Below are 19,485 nucleotides of genomic sequence, written 5' to 3' on the forward strand. Positions count from 1 at the left end.
ACTCACTTCACTTTGTATGACAGTCTCTTAGGTCCATCTGCGTCTCTACAATTTCATTCCTTTTTACAGCTGAGTAATATTCCATTGTATATATGTGCCACATCTTTTTTATCCATTCATCTGTTGGTGGACATTTAGGTTGCTTCCATGTCCTGGCTATTGTAAATAGTGCTGCAGTGAACATTGGAGTGCATGTGTCTTTTTGAATTATGGTGTTCTCTGGGTATATGCCCAGTAGTGGGACTGCTGGGTCATGTGGTAACTCTATTTTTAGTTTTTTCAAGGAACCTCCATACTGTTCTCCATAGTGGCTGTATCAATTTACATTCCCACCAGCAGTGCAAGAGTGTTCCCTTTTCTCCACACCCTCTCCAGCATTTACTGTTTGTAGATTTTCTGATGATGCCCATTCTAACTGGTCTGAGGTGGTACCTCATTGTCGTTTTGATTTGCATTTCTCTAATAATTAGTGATGTTGAGCAGCTTTTCATGTGCCTCTTGGCCATCCATATGTCTTCTTTGGAGAAATGCCTATTTAGGTCTTCTGCACATTTTTTGATTGGGTTGTTTGTTTTTTTGATATTGAGCTGGATGAACTGTTTATATTTTTTGGAGATTAATCCTTTGTCTGTTGATTCGTTTGCAAATATTTTCTCCCATTCTGTGGGTTGTCTTTTCATCTTGCTTATAGTTTCCTTTGCTGTGCAGAAGCTTTTAAGTTTCATTAGGTCCCACTTACTTATTTTTGTTTTTATTTCCATTACTCTAGGGGGTGGATCAAAAAGATCTTGCTGTGATTTATGTTGAAGAGTGTTCTTCCTGTGTTTTCCTCTAGGAGTTTTATAGTGTCTGGCTTCACATTTAGGTCTTTAATCCATTTTGAGTTTTTGTGTATGATGTTAGGGAGTGTTTTAATTTCATTCTTTTACATGTAGCTGTGATGACCATTTTTAAAGTCTTTACTGAATTTGTTACAACACTGCTTCTGTTTTATGTTTTGGGTTTTTTTGGCCTCGAGGCATGTGGGATCTTAGCTCCCCGACCAGGGATCGAACCCGCACCCCCTGCATTGGAAGGCAAAGTCTTAACCACTGGACCACCAGGGAAGTCCCTCCTGCTATCTTTTGGACAGATACAGCACACATCATACCTCCTCTTCCCCGATGCATTGCACCTCTTCTACTGACTTCTTTAAGTTTTCATAATCTCATCTCTTCTTTTTTTGCCTTTGTTCTACCTAAAGCCAAAATTGTTGGAGAGGGAGGATTGGACCTAGCCTTGGTTGGTGAAAAGGAAACCGGTTTATTTCCTTTCTCCCCAGGTGGAATCCTCTTCCCCCTGGAGTTTATGGTTCTGTAATAGACCAGGTCAGGTGATTTGAGTTGTCCTCCTGCACCAAAAGCCCGTGTTAGTTCACTCCCTGGGGCAGTGGGTGAGCTTGTCTCTGACCCCAGTTAAACTTCACTCTCACTTTGGAGGAACCGCTGAAAGTAAGATTAGCAGAGAGGCATCGTGTATACCTTGTTAAAAGAGATAGTGAAGAGTGCCTTAGAAGGAAGAAGCTCCTGAACCAAAGTGTAATTATGTCATTTTACCATGATTCTCAGCCCCAAATAAACAAATAAAAAGATTGTCTTCTCTTTTTAAAAATTTGTTTCATTGAAGTATAGCTGATTTACGTGTTAATTTCTGTTGTACGGCAGTGATTCAGTTATACATATATATTCTTTTTCCTATTCTTTTCCATTATGGTTTCTCACAGGAAAATGAATATAGTTCCCTGTGCAGTAGGACCTCTTTGTTTATTCTTGCCTTCCATTTTTAAAGCTGTACACATTAGATTATATTTAGCGCCTATATATATTATAATGATCTCCACCCTAAAGTGATATCATGGAGGAGAAAAAAAACACACAGCTTTTAAAATCTCTTTCTGCTCTTCTGCTTACTGCTCTGTGACTCTGAGCAAGTTAATTTTGCTGGACCTCACGTACCACGTCTGTAAAATGGGAATAATAACATTTCACAGGACTGTGGTGAAGATTAAATTAAATGACATGACATCCCACTCTTCTCAAAATGATCTGTGTATCCTCTCTGGGCACAGGATTCTGCACTAGGAAATGGACAAAGCCAAAGCATAAATAAGCCACCTCTTCCCAGAATGTCAGTTAAAGGTAGAAATTGGTGTGTATGTGGGAGGCAGTGGAGAGGGGTACTTTCTTATTTAAATAAGAACAGATGTATTATGTGAGGTCCATCTTCGTTCTTAAGGAAAAACTCAATACATTAATGAAATGGCCTGCTTGGGACAGGCGCTTCAGTCATACCCTTGGAGCCCCTGGCATTACGTCTTTGCCTTTAGGAGTATTCACATGGAAAAGTTTGAGAAGCACTGGCTCATATAGGACAGTCCTGTTTTACTTCCCATCCCTGTTTCATGACATATCCCACTACGTTTCCTGAGCACGTACATGCTGTCTCCTCTTAAGTGTTGATGACGTTGAGCTCACCATCCTCCCTCCACGCCTGACTCTTCTCCTCTGTCCCCTACCTTAATAATTGATGCCACCATCCATTCCGTTATGCAAGTCGTGAACTAAGGAGTTGTCCTTGACCCCTCTCTCCCCTGCACATCACACACCCAATCTTTACCTTCAAGGCATGGCAACGTTGCCACCCTCACATGTCTTGAGTGCATCCCTTGTCTCTGTGTCTGTCTTCAGCATCTTAGTGTAGCTGCCATCATCTTCTGCCCAGACTTCTGAATTCACCTGGTAACTGGCCTCCCTTCAATCCATCCTCCGTGCTAAAGTGGACGTTGATCTTTCAGATACTTAAATCTGATCATTTCTTCCCATTTCCCTTAGAATAACATGGTCAATAAGGCCCTGCATGGCCCAGGCCTGCTGCCCCTCTGGCCACATCTTAAACCATCATTCTCCACCTGATGCTGGTGGTACAGTCACAGCAGCTTGCTTTCTGCTTGTCCACGGTACCCTCATTCCCCCATCAGGAGCTGTTGCCCAGCTTCCTGAATCTGGAGTGTTTCCCTCATCTTACCTGACCAACCTGGGCTGAGATAACATATATTCATCTTTCAGACCCAGTTTGGGGGTCTCTTTCTCAGAAAAGTCTAACTCCCCAAGGGAGGAGGTTATTTATCATATGCCCTGATGTAGCCATGTCTTCTTTTAAGCGGCCTGTCTCAATTTGCAGTCACATGTTAGGTGATGTCATCATTTGATGACTGAATCGCACATTAGTCTATAATCCCTGCGAGGGAGGGGCTGTCCCTTTGGTCACAGTCATCTCCAGCCCCTGACAGAGGACCTTTCACTGCAGGCAGCTGGTCCTCAGTTGTTGGATGAGTGTGGAGAGACAGCTGAGGTCTGGATGACTGAGTGGTTGGCCTGAGAATGTCCATGTTCTGCTGATTCTTGAGATCTCGGACCTCTGTGTCCAGAGCTCTGCCCACCTCACTTGCTGCAGGTCCTTCCCTTAGTGCAGTGGGTCCGGTTCCTCCACTTTACTCTATGGTTTTGAAAAGCCCCTGGGAAACATCGTTTCGCTGAAGAGAAATCTGTTTATTTATGTGGCTCAGTACAGGATGGCAAAAGCCCTTGTGTTTTCACCCAAAAGATCACGGACAAACTCTTTGCTCAAAACCCTCCACTTCATCTTGCCTATGCAGCCTTTCACACTGTTCTGCTAAGCAAATCTTTTTTGAAGTCAGCCAGAACTTTCTAACCTAACTGCATGCACCACTTCCCCTTCCCCGGGCATCCCTCTTCTCACCATATCTTGTCCTTGGATTGGGGACATAAAACTCCTTCAGCTCCCAAAATGAACACCGCTCCAGTGGTTCCTCCACTCACCCCTAACCCTTGTCCTTCTATACAGTCTTCCTGCACTCACGTCTGTGGGTATAGATTTATATGTGGCTATCTTCTTCTTAATACGTTCTCAGTAAGCTATCTGCCAGGGCAACCTAACCTAATGTTTATTTTTCCTCCTTATACCACTCAGTTCATTGTAATCTAAGGGGAAGGCGTTAGAATACATTTTTTAAATAGTAAGTTCCAAAATAGGTAATCAGTGATTTTCAGTCCTAATATGCCTGAGAATAACCCAGAGAACTTTTTATTACCATATAGATGTCAGATCCCACCCTGGACCTATTAAATGGGGGGTGAGCTGGGGCAGAGGCATCAGTGTCTTCCCAGACTGGCAAAGTGACTTAAGATCACACAGCTAGTGGGTAACAGAGTTACAATCACAGTTCTTGTTTCCTTGCCTTCTTTCTAGTTCTTACTCATATTCTTTGCATTAAATTTTATTGAGAGATGTGTTTGTGTTTAATCTGCATCTAAATCTGTGTGCATAAAATTGTTTCCTTATTTTATAAGCTTTTCCTCCCTGAATAACTGTGTACCCAGAGGATATAAAGAATCTCAAGCTGACGAAAGTGACCACAGTCACCTCTCACCTCCTCCACTCTGTGTTTACTGAAATGTCAGCTGCCGGAATAGCTTTCTTTCCTCTGCAGGCTCTGCTGGTTTCCCCTTCCCTACCTGGAGCCTGCCCTTTTGTGCTGCCTCTCACTTCCCCACTCTGGGGCTCTGTTTCCACTTGACTTGCTCTCCATCATGCCCACTGATCCCAGAGGAAACGCTCCCTCTTGCCTCCTCCAGCCCCCACCTGCCTGAGCGGTTGGCTCAGGTGAATGGCTGGGACAAGTGGAGGTGGGTTTGGGAAATGAACAGTTCATTCTTTATTTGAAGCCAAGAGAGGAGAGCACTGGGTGGGTGTCCCACGGAGGTCTCCCACTCCCACCCGGTCTCTCCTCGGGAACCTGGGTACCAATTCAGGGAGTTTTTTAGGAGATATTTTCATACCATTTTTTTTTCTTTAAAAACTTTTATTGAGATACAATTGACATCCAATAAACTGCATATATTTAAAGTGTACAATTTGATATTTTTTCTTATTAGTAATGTGTATATGGCAATCTGTACCATTTTTTTAAAATAGTTGGGAAGCGACAGAATCCTTAATGAGACATGATCTGTATGAACTAGGTAATTAAAAAAGGAATCCCACCTGTGAGGAAAGGCTGCACTCGGGAAGATGCTGTGTGATGCAGAGGTTAAGCCAAGGATGGCGGTAGCATTTCTGGCTTTGAATCCTGGATGCTCTGCTCGGTGTGACAGATAGGTTGTTGAGCTGCTCTATGGTACAGTTTCCTCAACCATATATCGCGGTTAAATAAAATGAAATAAAAATGACTACCCCATAGGTAATTTGATTGTCTTGAAGATTAAATGAAATAATCGGATTAAAATGTTGATCATAGTGTCAAAAAATATTAACTGGTATCAGCTTACATTAGTAAAGTATAATTTACAGAAGCTTTCCCACACATTACATTTTAACACATCTTAAAATATGATGCTTTTTAAAAACGTCTTGTTACCTACTCACACCTGCTTCTCTGTGTTTTGCTTGCAGCCCTGGAAAGGAAAATATCAATGAGGCAAAGCAGAGAGGAGCTGATAAAACGAGGGGTCTTGAAGGAAATCTATGATAAAGGTAAGGGGACCACTCCAGCCTCCGTGGGCCAGAAAGAAGCCATGCATGGAATCTGTGTGTGTATTTCTCGGAGCTGGATTCAGTTTTCTGCATCAGTTTATCAGAGTTTGAACCTTTAAAACTCTAGACACTTCTGGAGAGATCAGAGGATGTAGCATACAGCACTGAAGTGATTGATATTATAGAGAATGAAAGCTCCCTTTTTCTCAGCATTGGAATCAAACCACAGGATGCTAAGAAAAATGATATGGCTCTAGAGATGGTGTCAGTACTGGTGGTGAGCCTGTTGGGATCTGAACACACACAGCTGGGGTGAATTTAATTGCTTAAGATCTTTCAGGCACTAGGGGTTCCCTAGACAAATGTTAAAAATCCACAAGCATCTAGAATTTCCCTAACAGATTTTTTGGGGCAGTCTTTCTTCCAACAACAGGAGAAATCAAAGTGGAGAAAATCGCAGAATATAAAGGAACACATAAGATATTTCAAATGATAATATTTACAGTGGTTACAAATGGTCTGTGCATGTGTCCAGAAGTGTTTACCAGTGAATTTATCATGTGTCTTTTTGCTGATTGAACTACTGACTTTAAATATGAAGGTATGCGGTGGTTTACACAGTATATTAACTATTCTTCATTCCCTCCACTGCCCCCCTCGCCTCATCACCCTTCACTTAAAGCTTCAAGAGAAATGACAGACTATTATTCCAGTTGTGTTACAGTTATCAATGGTAGTTTTCAGTTTTAGGTCTTATTATTTGAGGCCAGTGATATGTGTTGGGCCAGATTATTAAATCACATTCTCTGCTTTAGAGATCCACCTTAATCATTCAAAGTAATCCATAATTCTGACCGTTTACCATGCTTTTGTAGGTCTTCTGCATGCCTAGTTTGGGTTCTGATACAGAAAGGCAGGCTGCGTTTCTAACTTGGGTGCTTCTCTCTGATTCCACTGTCTTCTGTGAGTTGGTCCTTATTCCTTTGTACAGTTCACCCTATTCATTCTTGTCGTAGAGCTTCTGATGGCACTTTTGAAGTATTTTTTTTTTTTGCACACATCACGACCCTGAAATGCTACAAGTAGCAGGTGGCACGGCTCTTGCCCTAGTGGAGGAGGGTGCGGGAGGCAGGGTGTGAAGTTGTATTGTTTCAAACCGCCTTTGTTAATTATCAGAGCCTCCTGGTGCCAAGGCGTCCCTGTGGTGAGACACGTTATCCTTCTACTTCCGGGCAAGCCATACAGGATACAGCAGCTTCTTTGGTTGATTAAGCTCTCTAGGGAAAAAGAATCCATAATTTTGTCACTTTTCTCCAGTGTCTTACTTTCTGTACAGACCCCCAAACCCTCCCTAGTAGTGACCTTAAATTCCCATGTTTCATCTCCAACTGCTTTCTCCATATTGCCTTCCCAGTGAAGATGGGAAGTGTCTGACCACAGGTGAGGTATTACATGGTCAGCATCCACGGGCTTAAATAAATATTACTGTCACAGCTAAAGACTGTTCAGATCCAGTTAACTGAACCCTCCCCCTCTCTCCTTTCTCCCTGCAAACTTTGCCTCTCACAGGAAAACTTCAGGAACCCTCTAAAGGAGAGAATACATTTTATTATGGTTATTTATTATTTCCATTATATCTAATAACTGAGTTAGGGTAAATATTGCCTGAATAACTTCCTGACTTAATCAAAGAAGCCATAGACTGTTAAAGCAAAAGCCTATTTTATAGAGGAAGAAACGGGGGGCATCGGGTCTGGGGCCTGCCCACCCACAGTAGGTGTTGCCCCAGGATTAGGAGCTGTGTCCTGTTAGTGGTCGTCTCACAGCACGCACTCAGTAACTGGCTGTGGAGGAAAGGACCAGTCTAGCCCCCACCTGTCACCACAACTTCTGGTTGTATTTTTGTCTCTGCTTTTTTCTGCTCGGTTGTTGGCTGGCTTTCCTCACTAGCGCGTAAACTGCAGGAGAACGTGGACCTCATAGGCTTGACGCCAGACCCCTTCAGAAAGTGGTTGTGACCAGCTCACAAAAATACTTATCATTTGCAGATGGGAAGGGGAGTAGAGGGAAACTAAAATTGCACATAGTAGATATAGAAGTTTGTATTTGCTGTGGGTTTTTCTGATAAAAGCATCCATTTTGTATCACTGCAGATATTAATCACATTACCTTGTATCAATATTATATTACATCAGGCATTAGGAACGTGAGCCCTGGAATCATTGCTTGGATTCAATTCCAGTTCCACTGCTGAGTAGCTGTGCAACTTTAGTAAAGTTGCATAACTTCTCTGTGCTTCTATTGCCATATTGAAAGTGTGGATAATACTGTAATGAGGATTGCATGAGATAACAGGTCTGTAGGAGTTTGCCGGGGCTGCCATAACAAAGTACCACAGACCTAGTGACTTAAACAACGGAAATGCATCGCTTCACAGTTTTGGAGGCTGGAAGTCCAAGATCCAGGTGCCAGCAGGATTGGTTTGTGGTGAGGATGGCTTTGCAGACGGCTGCTGTCTCGCTGTGCCCTCCCATGGCCTTTCCTCTGTGCGTGCACACCCCTGGTGTCTCTTCCTCTTTTCATAAGAAAACCAGTCCTGTTGGATCAGTGCCCACCCTTAGGACCTCATTTAACCTCATTACTTCCTTAAAGGCTCATCTCCAAATACAGTCACTCTGGGGGTTTGGGCTTCACGTATAAATTTGGGTGGAGGGGGTGGGGTGGGGTAGCACACAGTTGCCCCATAACAACGTGTAGAGTAAAGTAGCGGCTGTCATCCCATAAATTCCCAAGAAATTGTTAACACACCATTATTAGTAATAGTGTCATCGTCATCCTTTATATTATTTGAAATCCTTTATGTGCTTTAGCCTAGTGCAGGCCCACGAGTTAGGAAGGGACATCATTGTTCCCTTTTATCGTAGGTACAGGGGTCTTCAACGCCCCCCTCACAACAGTCTTACCAACGTGGGTGCCTGAGAACCCAGCCCCTTGGCGTCTGATTTAATTCCCTTCTCACCCCTGCACCCTGCCTCCTCTTAGCCTCTAAACACATCGTTCACCTGTCACTCCTTCTTCCCCTTTCTACGACATCATTCAACTTGCTGTGTCTGGGACTCCAGTGAGTAAAACAAACAAACGTTTATTGCCGCACCTTGAGTGAACAGCAAGTGGTGAAGAGCCTTTCATCGTTTTCCAAGTTGTTTGTTTCAGAGATGAATTTTGTAGATTTTCAGCAGTCCTTCCACACTGCCTGGCTGGTCATTCCTCCTTTTGCACCGCCTCCTGTGTGAGCGCCCATGACTCGGGTCGCCTGGCAGCAAAGCACTTTCCACCAGAGATGTACGGGCCCTGACGGCTGCCCATTGATTTGCAATTACTGTGTCAGCCGGTGCTGCAATTATACTGTTTTGTATACGATATTGCTAATATGGTGGAAAGAGGTTTATCTTTAGCAGCTGAGCTTTTCTCTTCTGACTCTTTTATGTTATTAATTTTGCTTAATAATGCCTTACTTGTTTGTAGAAAGTATTAAGATAAACTGTAAGGATATGAGATTTGTAACTGGGCAGGGTAGACTCTGAATTAGTGAGGTTTTATTATTCTGAGAGTTCTCCTCCAAATTCTTTATATTTTTCTTAGCAGGTTAAAATCCCAAACTGGTCCATAAATTTAAATCAGGCAAAATGAGAGCTTGGATTGAAGAGGGGAAATGTTCTCAATGTCTCTAGAAACTAGTTCTGGAATCCTTCACTTAATGGAATGTAGATATAAAGAGCTTAAGTTACTGGATGACTTGTATTTTTTTTTATTGGTTTCCATGTAGAATCACATACATTTAAAGTTCAGAAGAAAGTTTAGGAAAAGCTTTAAAGATCAGAGAAAATTGTTTCATCTCGGGATATATCAAGGCCATGTAAAAATGCAGCAAACTTTGAAAACTACAAAGAAAACGTTAAATTGTTAATCAGAGTGTAGAAGGAACATAAAATTTTAAATTCTTTTTCTCCCATTGTCCACAATAGGGATATAGTACTTTTGTGAAAAACACAATGTAAACATTACAGTGAACCGTCATCACTCTAAAGAGTGAAAATGTGAAACCAACTACTGATGGAAAATAATCTCTAATTTTGTAGACAGCTTATTTTTAACTATTTAGTCCGCAATTCTGTAGCCTGTTGGTTTTTTTTTTTTTTTTTTTTTTTTTTAAATGGAACTTAAGGGTCTCCTAGACTCCTGGAGCATTCATTCGTTCATTCAACAAATTGGTACTGAGTCCCTGCTCTGGGCCAGGTGGTCTAGGTGTCGAGCTACAGTGATAACCAAAAAAAGCAAGATTCTCACCTTCTCAGAGTTTACATTCTACTAAAAGAGATAAGAAATAATTAAATAAGCCTATGATATATTGTCAAGGAGTGATGAGCACTGTGAAGACAGACAAAGCTGCGGGGGAAGGACATAAATTCAGAGGGGGAGCCATGATTTTATATAAATGGAATCATGGAGGACCTCTGGAGGAGGTGATATTTGCACATAGACCTAAATGCAGTGATTGGGTGGCTGAAACGGGAGCATTGGTCCTACGACTACTTCTAAACAACCTGTAACCTGATTCATGAGCCCTTAAGTTCCTTAAATTGATGCCGTATGTTTCTTTTAAATTAAAGCCTCTGTCCTGCATTTACCTCTCTCTCAGTTCTCTGTAAATCAGAGCACATCACGCCCTCCCTGCTCAGAGCCCGCAGTGGCTCCCCACTTCACTCAGAGAAGTTCTAAGTTCCTCCTACAGCCTGCAGAGCCCTCCACCGTCTGCCCTCCAACCCCTAAGTTTGCTTCAGCTCCCTGGCGGTACCTCCTCATAACCCCCTCTTTGTGGCATCTCACCAGCCTTGCTTTCCAGCCGCTGACATTGGCATTGGCTCCACTCTCTTCCTAGAACCCTCCTCCCCAGATATCCATCCACGTGGTTCACTCCTTTTCAAGTCTTTGCTCAGATGCCACCTTCTCAATGAAGCTTCCCTGGGACCTCCAGATGTTAAGTTGTCACCTCCTTCCAAAGGGCTGTAGTCCCCTGCCCCTGCTCTACTGTGTTCTTTCTTTCTCTTTTTTTTTTTCCTTCTATCTCCTATCACCTGCAGTCTGTAAATTACATATGGGATATGTTAGCCTTTTTCCCACTGGTCTCTTCTCACTGAAGTGTGAGCTCTGCCAGGCAGGGCAGGATCTCTGTCTGGTTTGTTCACTGATATTGTTGCATCTGACTGCCTACAGTCGTGCCTGGGACATAGTCAACACTCAGTATGCTTATTGAAAAACAGCAAATGCCAGCCTGAGGCCGTCTGCGTGTACACAGAACTTGGTCTGTTCACCTGTATTGGCAAAATCCAGAACACTAGAACTCTGATCCCCCTTGTTTATTCATTTGTATGGTCCATGAAACTTTATTGCCAGTTATTTAAATAGGCAATATTGTGTTGGGTGTATATTCATGCATATGGATGCCAGATACTCTACTTACAAATAGTGGCTTTTAAGTGTTATGGAGGAAAATGTCCTGAAAGCAGTGAATTGTTCGGCCGTTAGTAAAATAGTGATATTGCTTGGACTTAGCAAGGGTTTCAAGAGGTCGCCTGGCCTGGCTTCTGTTATTTTTCCAATGTAGAGGTGAAGCAGCTGCAGCCCAGCGAGGTTATCAACTTGCCTAAGGGTTCACTGCCAGCAAGTGTGGACTCTGAAAACCCCCGCTAAGACCTTCTGTCCTTTGTTTGGAATTTATAGGAACACACACACACACACACACTTTGTAATATGTTGCCTATTGGTCATCAGAGGATATTAATAAATACTGCGGTAAGTGGTTATTGCAAGTGATCTCTACAAACAAGCATCATGTTGTGTATAAAGAATGTTAGTGGTGACAATGGCGATTGTTCTGTATTTTTCAACACTGGACTTTGCCGTGAAACCTCAGTTCTCTCACAGTCCTGTAACGGGCTTTGGACGGTGTGGGTGTGTTTAATTCACATGAGTGGATATCTCACTGATCAGGAGGGGAGAAGAGGGAACGGACACCATCTCTCTCCACGGAATGAAATGCTGTCGCCCCCTGTGTATTACACACGGCTACACCCCACGTGGGGGCAGGGAGCTGGGAGGTGCGGCCGCCTGCAGGGATGTGGTGGAGGCCTCTGCAGCTCCCCTGGTCACTAGGTGGCTGCTCGCTGCAGTCACACCAGAACCTGGGGGAAGAGAGACATAATCCCACTGGAAAAGAAAGAAGACCAGGGGCACGGAAGAGGAGAACTGACTGTGTGCCAAGGAGCAACTTCCCTTTTGCCTGTACAGGTGCTGGGAGGTAGCGATAACATTTCACAGCAAATAATAAAGTGCACTGAGGTGTGCTTTTTTCCTTCATTGAGTTAGAGCAGTGTTTTGGAAGGTGTTATTTTTAATTATCAACACAAACAGAAGCTCCCTGAAATGGACAACTCTTTTATGCGGAGGCTACGTTTCCCTCCCTCTCAGGCATTCATGAGAAAAAAGCCTGGTATTTAAATTAAAAGGTCATCATCTTTGAAAAATAAAAATAACAATTCTCCCCTGTATCAGAGGAGATGAATTCATAGACTTGAGCCTTTTAAGTCCCATTGTTTATCTGGTATCCCAGGTGCATAGACTTTTAAAGTCTTGAATTTTATGGGAAATGCTTTTCACAACCTTTACCAGGCACTGTTATTTTGTCACATTTTTAGCTGTTTCTGATGTCTCACCTAGAAATAGCATCTTCTGGAAGCTGTGATTTGGAGTAACTATGTGAAAATGAAATGAGTGTTTACTTTCAGCCTCAGTGACATATAATCATTTATGTAGCATCTCAGCATCTAATGCAGTGGATTGCCCTAGTGGGGTAAATGGAGAGCAGATTAAATAATAAAGAAGAAAGAGAAATTGTGGTCTAAATTCTCTTAAGCAGCACTGTTCTTTCAGAAAATCACTATCCCAAGCCAAAAAATTAATGCATTTATTGTTATTATAGCGGTGAGCATGTGTTCCCTAGCAGATGTATTCATCTCTGTGTGTTTGTTGAAGACGTGTTACATTGCAGGCACCATTCTGGGCACCAGGAATGTTAGGAGGGGCAAGGCGGGCTCCCCTGATTGACAGCATTTACAGCCCGGGAATGGGTTCAGGTGCCTGGCGGTTATGATAAGAAAAGCACAGGATGTTGAGGGGGAGGGCATGGAAGCATCACCCCCCCAGCCTGGAGGCTCAGGGAAGGCATCCTGGAAGGATTGGTGTCTTAGAGGAAACCTGAAGGATGGTGAGGATTATCCTGGAGAAGGTGAGGTGGGGTGAGTTGGGGGGATGTTATAAGTAGAAGGACTAGCACACGGGGAGGCACCAAGTTGGGAATAATGAAAGAGAGGGTGTCTAGCATGTGTGTATGATGAGGGGAAATCAGGGCAGATCTCGCAGGCAGGAGAACGATATTAGTTGCTTATTCTTTGTCCTGAGAGCAGTGAGGAGTTCGGAAAGGGTTTTCTGCACAGTCAGCTTTGCAGCCTCATCTCTCTGCCTGCGGGGGAGAAGGACTTGGAGGGAGACCAAAGCATGAGTCAGGGAGACCAGTTAGTGAACTGTTGCTGGACTTCAGACGATGTGATGGTAGATGGCAGGAATGCAGGTAGTAGGAATAGGGGAGGGGAGAGGACAGACTGGAGAATTACAGGAGGGTCTGTGACGGCTTAGATTCGGGGAACGAAGAGGAGGGAGTAGGCATGGCTGACACTCAGGACTCTGGCTTGGAAACTGGGTGGACAGATACAGGAGACGCTCACTGAGCTGGAGACCTAAGAGAAGTGAGCTTAGGGCGCAGAATATCATGATGGTTTGACCACATGGAGTTTGAGGTATTCAGATGTCTAAGCAGAGCGCTGAATGTACAGATTTGAAACTCAAGAGGGAGACCTGGGTTGGAAATGCAGGTTTGGAGTTGCCCATGTGTAAGCAGTCATGAAGTCATATAGATTGATGATATTTCTCAAAGAACATGTAGAATGAGAAAATAAGCACCCTTGACACCCCAGCATTGAATGATCTGGGAGTAAAAAAAAAAAAAATCATCTGGGAATAAGAAAACCTTCAAAAACTGAGAAGTGGACAGAAAAATAGGAAGTAAACCAGAAATGCACGGCATTATGAAATCAAGAGACAGTGGTTTAGTTCAGGGAAAAAATGACCCAAAGTGTCGAATACAGACACATCAAATAAGATAAGAAGTGTCCTTTTGATTATTTTTATGCTGTTTAATTGTAGGCGCTGTAGTTACCTGTGAAGGCAGTGTGCAGTCATCAGGGTATAAGTTAAAAAGCTTACGGTTTCAGGTAGCTAAAAACTTAACTCAAGGAGGCTGAAGCAATAAGCAAATTTAGACCAGTGATCTTCCTATGTTTTGTCCTCTAATGTATCCCCAGTGCCTTGAGCAATACTTGGCATTTGTCAGCACTCATTTAATATTTATTGCATGAATAAGTAAGTGAGCAAGTGAGTGAGTGAAGGAAGGAGGGAAGGAAGTTCGCATCATAAAATCCAGTGGGTGGGGCAGCTCCAGGGTTGGTTAGTTCATCAGCTCAGTAATATGGCAAAGGGATGCCATTCTCAGGCTGTCACCCCTCATGGTAACAAGATGGCTGCAGTAGTTCCAGCAGTACATGCAGATGCAACATCCAGAGGGGAGAGAGAGGGCTGTCCTCCTTCTTGGTATCTCTTTCTAAAAGCAAGAAAACCTTGCCCCAAAGATTCTCCAGAATTACTCTCATTTCTCATTAATCAGAATTTTTAGAGATAACACACCGGATATCTTTCCCCCTAATTTTGACAGATGTTTCCATAAATCAAAGTGTTGCAGGTACAGTCAGCTCCTGAGAGTTGCTGCCTAGTATAAATTATCCTTGGAAGATCCACCACAATACCACCCTCCCAACTGCCTGTCCTGGACCCCACCTCTGAAACCAGGGCAGGGCAGGGTACCTTGGGCATGGTGAGCATCCCTGCCCACATCTGATGCTTGATTCCACAGCCACTGACTTGCACTGACGTTTGTAATGAGAAGGCAAGCCAAACTCTGAAAGATAATAGCTAATCAAAGGAAAGCTAGTCATACTTAGAAAAACTGTCTGGACTTCACACATTTGCTTAGGACTCACGTAGAGTTAGACAAGTCAGTGGGGCATTCAGCCTTAACAACAACCACACTCTCCTAGGGGCCCCAAAGCCCAGAATTCTGGTCCCAGCTCCCTTGTCTTCTATCTGTAGAAGGTACAGGGCAGCCTCCCATCTCCCTGGACTCTCTTTTCTGTTTGACGTAACCCCAGGATCCTAGTCCACTCCAGCCAGAAGAGCCATGCCTTCCTTTCATCCTCTCTCACTACTCATCCAGCTTGATTGAAAACAGACTGTTACCAAGCAGCTGGTCCCCCTGGAGGCTCTGGGAACTCCATCCTACCCTTGCTTATCCTCTCATGGGCTTTTTGGAAGATCAAGAGACATAATCCAGGTTGGACTCTTAGACCATTGCCTGCCCGAGAGTACGTGCTCAATAAATGTCAGCGATGGTCTCCATCAGACGTGGGACCTGCATTGCTCCCCTGCTTTTCTTAGATGCCTGTCTCCCCTTCCCGGTTCCCCTTCACCCAAGCCTAGACTCTCTCTGCTTCCGCCCGGAAGAGCTGAGAATCCATCCTGAGGCTTCAGGAAGTCTCTGAAGGCCACGCCCCCTCTGTAGCTGTGTGCTGTTGCTCTCGGGGCCCCCACCGTCCACACGTGCCCTGGAGCACGTCTTTCCTCCCTGTGCTCCAGCCTTCCCACCACTGCAGCTTCTCTAGAGGAAATGTCATTCACAGAACTGACCATTCCTTGTGACATGGACGAGTTTAGCAACGTCATTTTAATCTAGAAATGGGTTCACTTTTGCATATTCATCTTGAGCAGTGCTGTCCAGGAGAATTTTCAGCAGTAACAGTAGTGTTCGGTCATCTGTGCTGGCCAGTGTCGTAGCCATCAGCCATGCGTGGTTGTTGAGCACTTCAGATGTGGCTAGTCTGACTGAGGAACTGCATTTTACATTTTATTTAATTTTAGCTAACTTAAACGATAACCATATGTGGCAAGCGGGTACCAGAGCTCAGCTAGAGAAACAGAGCTGCTTAAATTTTGAAATGGTCAGCCCCTATCACTTTCCTTCTCTAACGCTAGCTATTAAAGGTTTTTTTTTTACAGTCTTGGATTCCCTATTAACTAGGAAGGGCCCCTTGTCCAACAATGTATGATTCTATCAGATTCACACTCTCATATCATACCATAGGAGAGAAACAGTGTCATTCCATTCATTTTATATTCAGTCTGTGCCCCAGTTGCATTTTTTTAATAAATTTATTTTATTTATTTATTGGCTGTGTTGGGTCTTCATTGCTGCACGCAGGCTTTCTCATAGGCTCTAGAGCACAGGCTCAGTAGTTGTGGTGCACGGGCTTAGTTGCTCCATGGCATGTGGAATCTTCCCAGAGCAGGGCTCCAACCCATGTCCCCTGCATTGGCAGGCAGATTCTTCACCACTGCGCCACCTAGGAAGTCCCACCCCAGTTGCATTTTTGATATCAAAATGCCCAGGAATAGCAAGATGGTAAATCCTCTTTCAGCTACAAACCTTGGAGACAAGAGTCATTATTTGGAAGTCATTATTTGTAAGAGTCATACTTCATCAGGATAGATGATGTAAGAACTGATGGGCTTGGGACTTCCCTGGTGGCACAGTGGTTAAGAATCCGCCTGCTAGTGCAGGGATCATGGGTTTGAGCCCTAGTCTGGGAAGATCCCACATGCCGAGGAGCAACTAAGCCAATGCACCACAATTACTGAGCCTGTGCTCTACAGCCTATGAGCCACAACTAATGAGCTCCTGTTCTGCAACCACTGAAGCCCATGCTCCCAGAGCCCATGCTCCACAAGAGAAGCCATCGCACTGAGAAGCCCGTGCGCTGCAACGAAGAGTAGCCCCCACTCACTGCAACTAGAGAAAGCCCACGTGCAATAACGAAGACCCAACACAGCCAATAAATAAAAATAAAGAAATTAATTAGAAGAAAAAAAGAATTTGGAGATCTTAAAAAAAAATATTCACCTGCCAATGCAGGGGACACAGGTTCAATCCCTCGTCCAGGAGATCCCACATGCCACAGAGCAACTAAGCCCATGCGCCACAACTGCTGAGCCTGTGCTCTAGAGCGTGTGCTCCACATCGAGAGAAGCCACCACACTGAGAAGCCCGCACACTGCAATGAACAGTAGCTCCCACTCTCTGCAACTAGAGAAGGTCTACACGCAGCAATGAAGACCCAACGCAGCCAACAAAATAAATAAATAAGTAAAATTAAAAGAAAAAAGAACCAATGGGCTTGGTGTGAAGACTGGGGAGGAGGGGTAACTGTACCCAGGCAGGTGAAAGAAACACCTCTGGGAAACAGACACCACAGTTAGATACATGAGGTGTCTGCGATGAGGAGGCGTGGGCTGTGGTTTGTTGACCATGAGGTCCATGAAGTCCAATAAAAGGCAGAAAATGCTAGTAAATCCACAAGGGAACAGCTATAGGGAAGTGCAACTAAAACAAGCTACCCAAGGTCGATGCCACTTCTGTGAAAGGAACTCATTGCAACTCCCATTTTTAAGGGTTTTAGGCAAAGGCTTCTGAACAAGAAGGGAAATATTAACATCAAAATAGGATATTAAATCCAGAACAATAGAAACTATTTAAAAAAAAAAAAGTAACGTGATTCTTCAAGCAGAAAAACGTGTATTATGTTTAAAATCATCCAGTGTCATGGAATCCATTATATTCTGAGATTGAAATCCATCTTGCATAGATTTTTAAGGTATTAGGTTCTGAAGGATTCTGTGAGTTACCAGGATGCCTGTGTCAGACACAGAGGAACTTCATGGCTCTTGCAAAATTGTTCTTCCATAGAAACTGGTCAGAATAATCCAAAGACTGCTGTCTACAAAGAGACTTGAAAGATAAACTGGAAGATTCTCTAACTTGTGGATTCTGAAAATACAGGTTCAGTGATCCTACAGAATCCTGCAGTGTCTGCCTTAAATCCTGGTGGTACCCAGATACTTTTACACACAGACACATACTTACAATGAATTTTCCTTGCTGGGAAAGAAAATTCACCAGAAGAGAGAGACAGAGAGGCACACTGTAGTTTCTGTTTTTGCAAATAAGACACTCAGTTCACCTTTTTAAATGGTCGAGAAGCAAATACATTAAGTAGTAAATATTCAGTGTTAATAGAAACGTATAGCTTTCTATGTATGTTTAAAATTCTACACAGTGATGTCTGTAACACCGTTTAGTTTAATGACACCAACTCCCTGAACTCAGGCAAACGGAAGGGTATATCTCCTGTGGTGCAGGATCCATTTCCAGCTTCTTTGGCTGAAAGCGTTTAATCTTTCAATGAAATCCTTAGATAAATTATTTCTTGGCTAACTGTTGCTCGACACATTATTTTACTGACAATGAGAACAGCTAGTGGCTTTGATTGCAGTCATTTAAAAGGTTATTGGGATTAACAGAAGCTTTTCAGAGCTCTGCATATTGTTGTGAAAATGACACCTCTGTGGGTTACAAAACAATGTCTGTACCCCTTAATGGGTGAATCTTTTTCTGCTCTAATGGGAAAAGTATATCAGTGTCCCCCACCCCCCAAAAAAAGACATTGGACGAAGTCTTTGTTTCATAGCTCACCACCACCAGAGTGACACTTGGGAAAATACCTTCAGCTCTGTGGGATAACCCGTCAGCCACTCAGTGGAGATGCCCCAGAGCATGTCTGGGAAGCTACGAGAACATGAAATAGGCTGAACAGCTCTTGTCTCAAAGGGATAAAATGATTAGCAAATGCTTGCATTAGGGCTCTTCTTCCATGTCTTCACAAAGATGGTTATTTGCTTTAACAAACGTGGCTTCACTTTCTGATTTTGCTTTAATTATAGCCATTGGGTATCGCCAGTAAATTAAAATGTGTTTGAATTTTCACGGGCCGGCATGTGTGAATTCTACACATTGCGTTACCAACAGAGATGCAGCGTAGCTAACACTTCCTAATGTTTTCAGTCTAAAATTCTCACCTGATGCTTCACTTACATAATCATTTTTCTTTATGGTTGGAAGCATCAATGTAGCCATGATTTCGTGATGTTTCATTATTCTCTTCTGTTATAAGCACTGACAGTTGCAGAGTTTGCATACTGTGGAGAAGGGGTAAGAAGCTGGGCTCAGGGAAAACACCTCCTCAAGAAACCGGAGGAGTGAGAAAGGATTTTCCTCTCCAACAAAACTATTATGTTTTCATGTAACTTAACAAGGCAGCTGCCATTTTTTTGTTTTAATTTTTATACACATAAGTCAGCATCTTCATGGGGAAAAAAGTTAATAATCATTAAGCTCTACTCATATGTCAAATTGACTTCAGAACTTTGCCAACCTACATGCATTTTTCATCTTGAGGGCATTGTAATCAACATGTGCATCTTGTTCTCCATTCCTGCTTTTGGACTTGACATTGTTTCAAACACATTTAGGGTTGAGCATCACCCACAGTGTCACTTCACTTGCATTTCTTTCATTCCCAGCCAGGCTGTGCATTTCACAAGTGGCACCTGAGACTTGATTTTTATCTATTTGTACAGGTACTCTGCATACTTGGAATAGCCATTCTTTTTTAGCTCTGTTTAGTCCATATTTCCCCATTATGCTGCCTTTTTTTCCTTATATTGGGTGTATAGTGTTTTATTTTGCAAATTAAAAATCTAAAAGTTTATGAGTAA

The 19,485-nt window shown here is 43.3% G+C and overlaps 1 protein-coding gene across 3 annotated transcripts in view; it reads left to right on the forward strand.

Moving 5' to 3' along the window:
• PHACTR1 (phosphatase and actin regulator 1) overlaps positions 1-19,485 on the forward strand; it is a 505,241-nt gene that overhangs the window by 398,054 nt on the left and 87,702 nt on the right. For all 3 annotated transcript variants that reach the window (XM_057700185.1, XM_057700184.1, XM_057700183.1), the window contains one exon: positions 5,512-5,592. In XM_057700185.1, the coding sequence (XP_057556168.1) occupies positions 5,512-5,592 (81 nt within the window). The remainder of the gene's footprint in view (positions 1-5,511; positions 5,593-19,485) is intronic.

The sequence above is a fragment of the Hippopotamus amphibius genome, chromosome 11 (assembly GCF_030028045.1).
Source record: "Hippopotamus amphibius kiboko isolate mHipAmp2 chromosome 11, mHipAmp2.hap2, whole genome shotgun sequence".
In the NCBI taxonomy this organism is placed as follows: Eukaryota; Metazoa; Chordata; class Mammalia; order Artiodactyla; family Hippopotamidae; genus Hippopotamus; species Hippopotamus amphibius.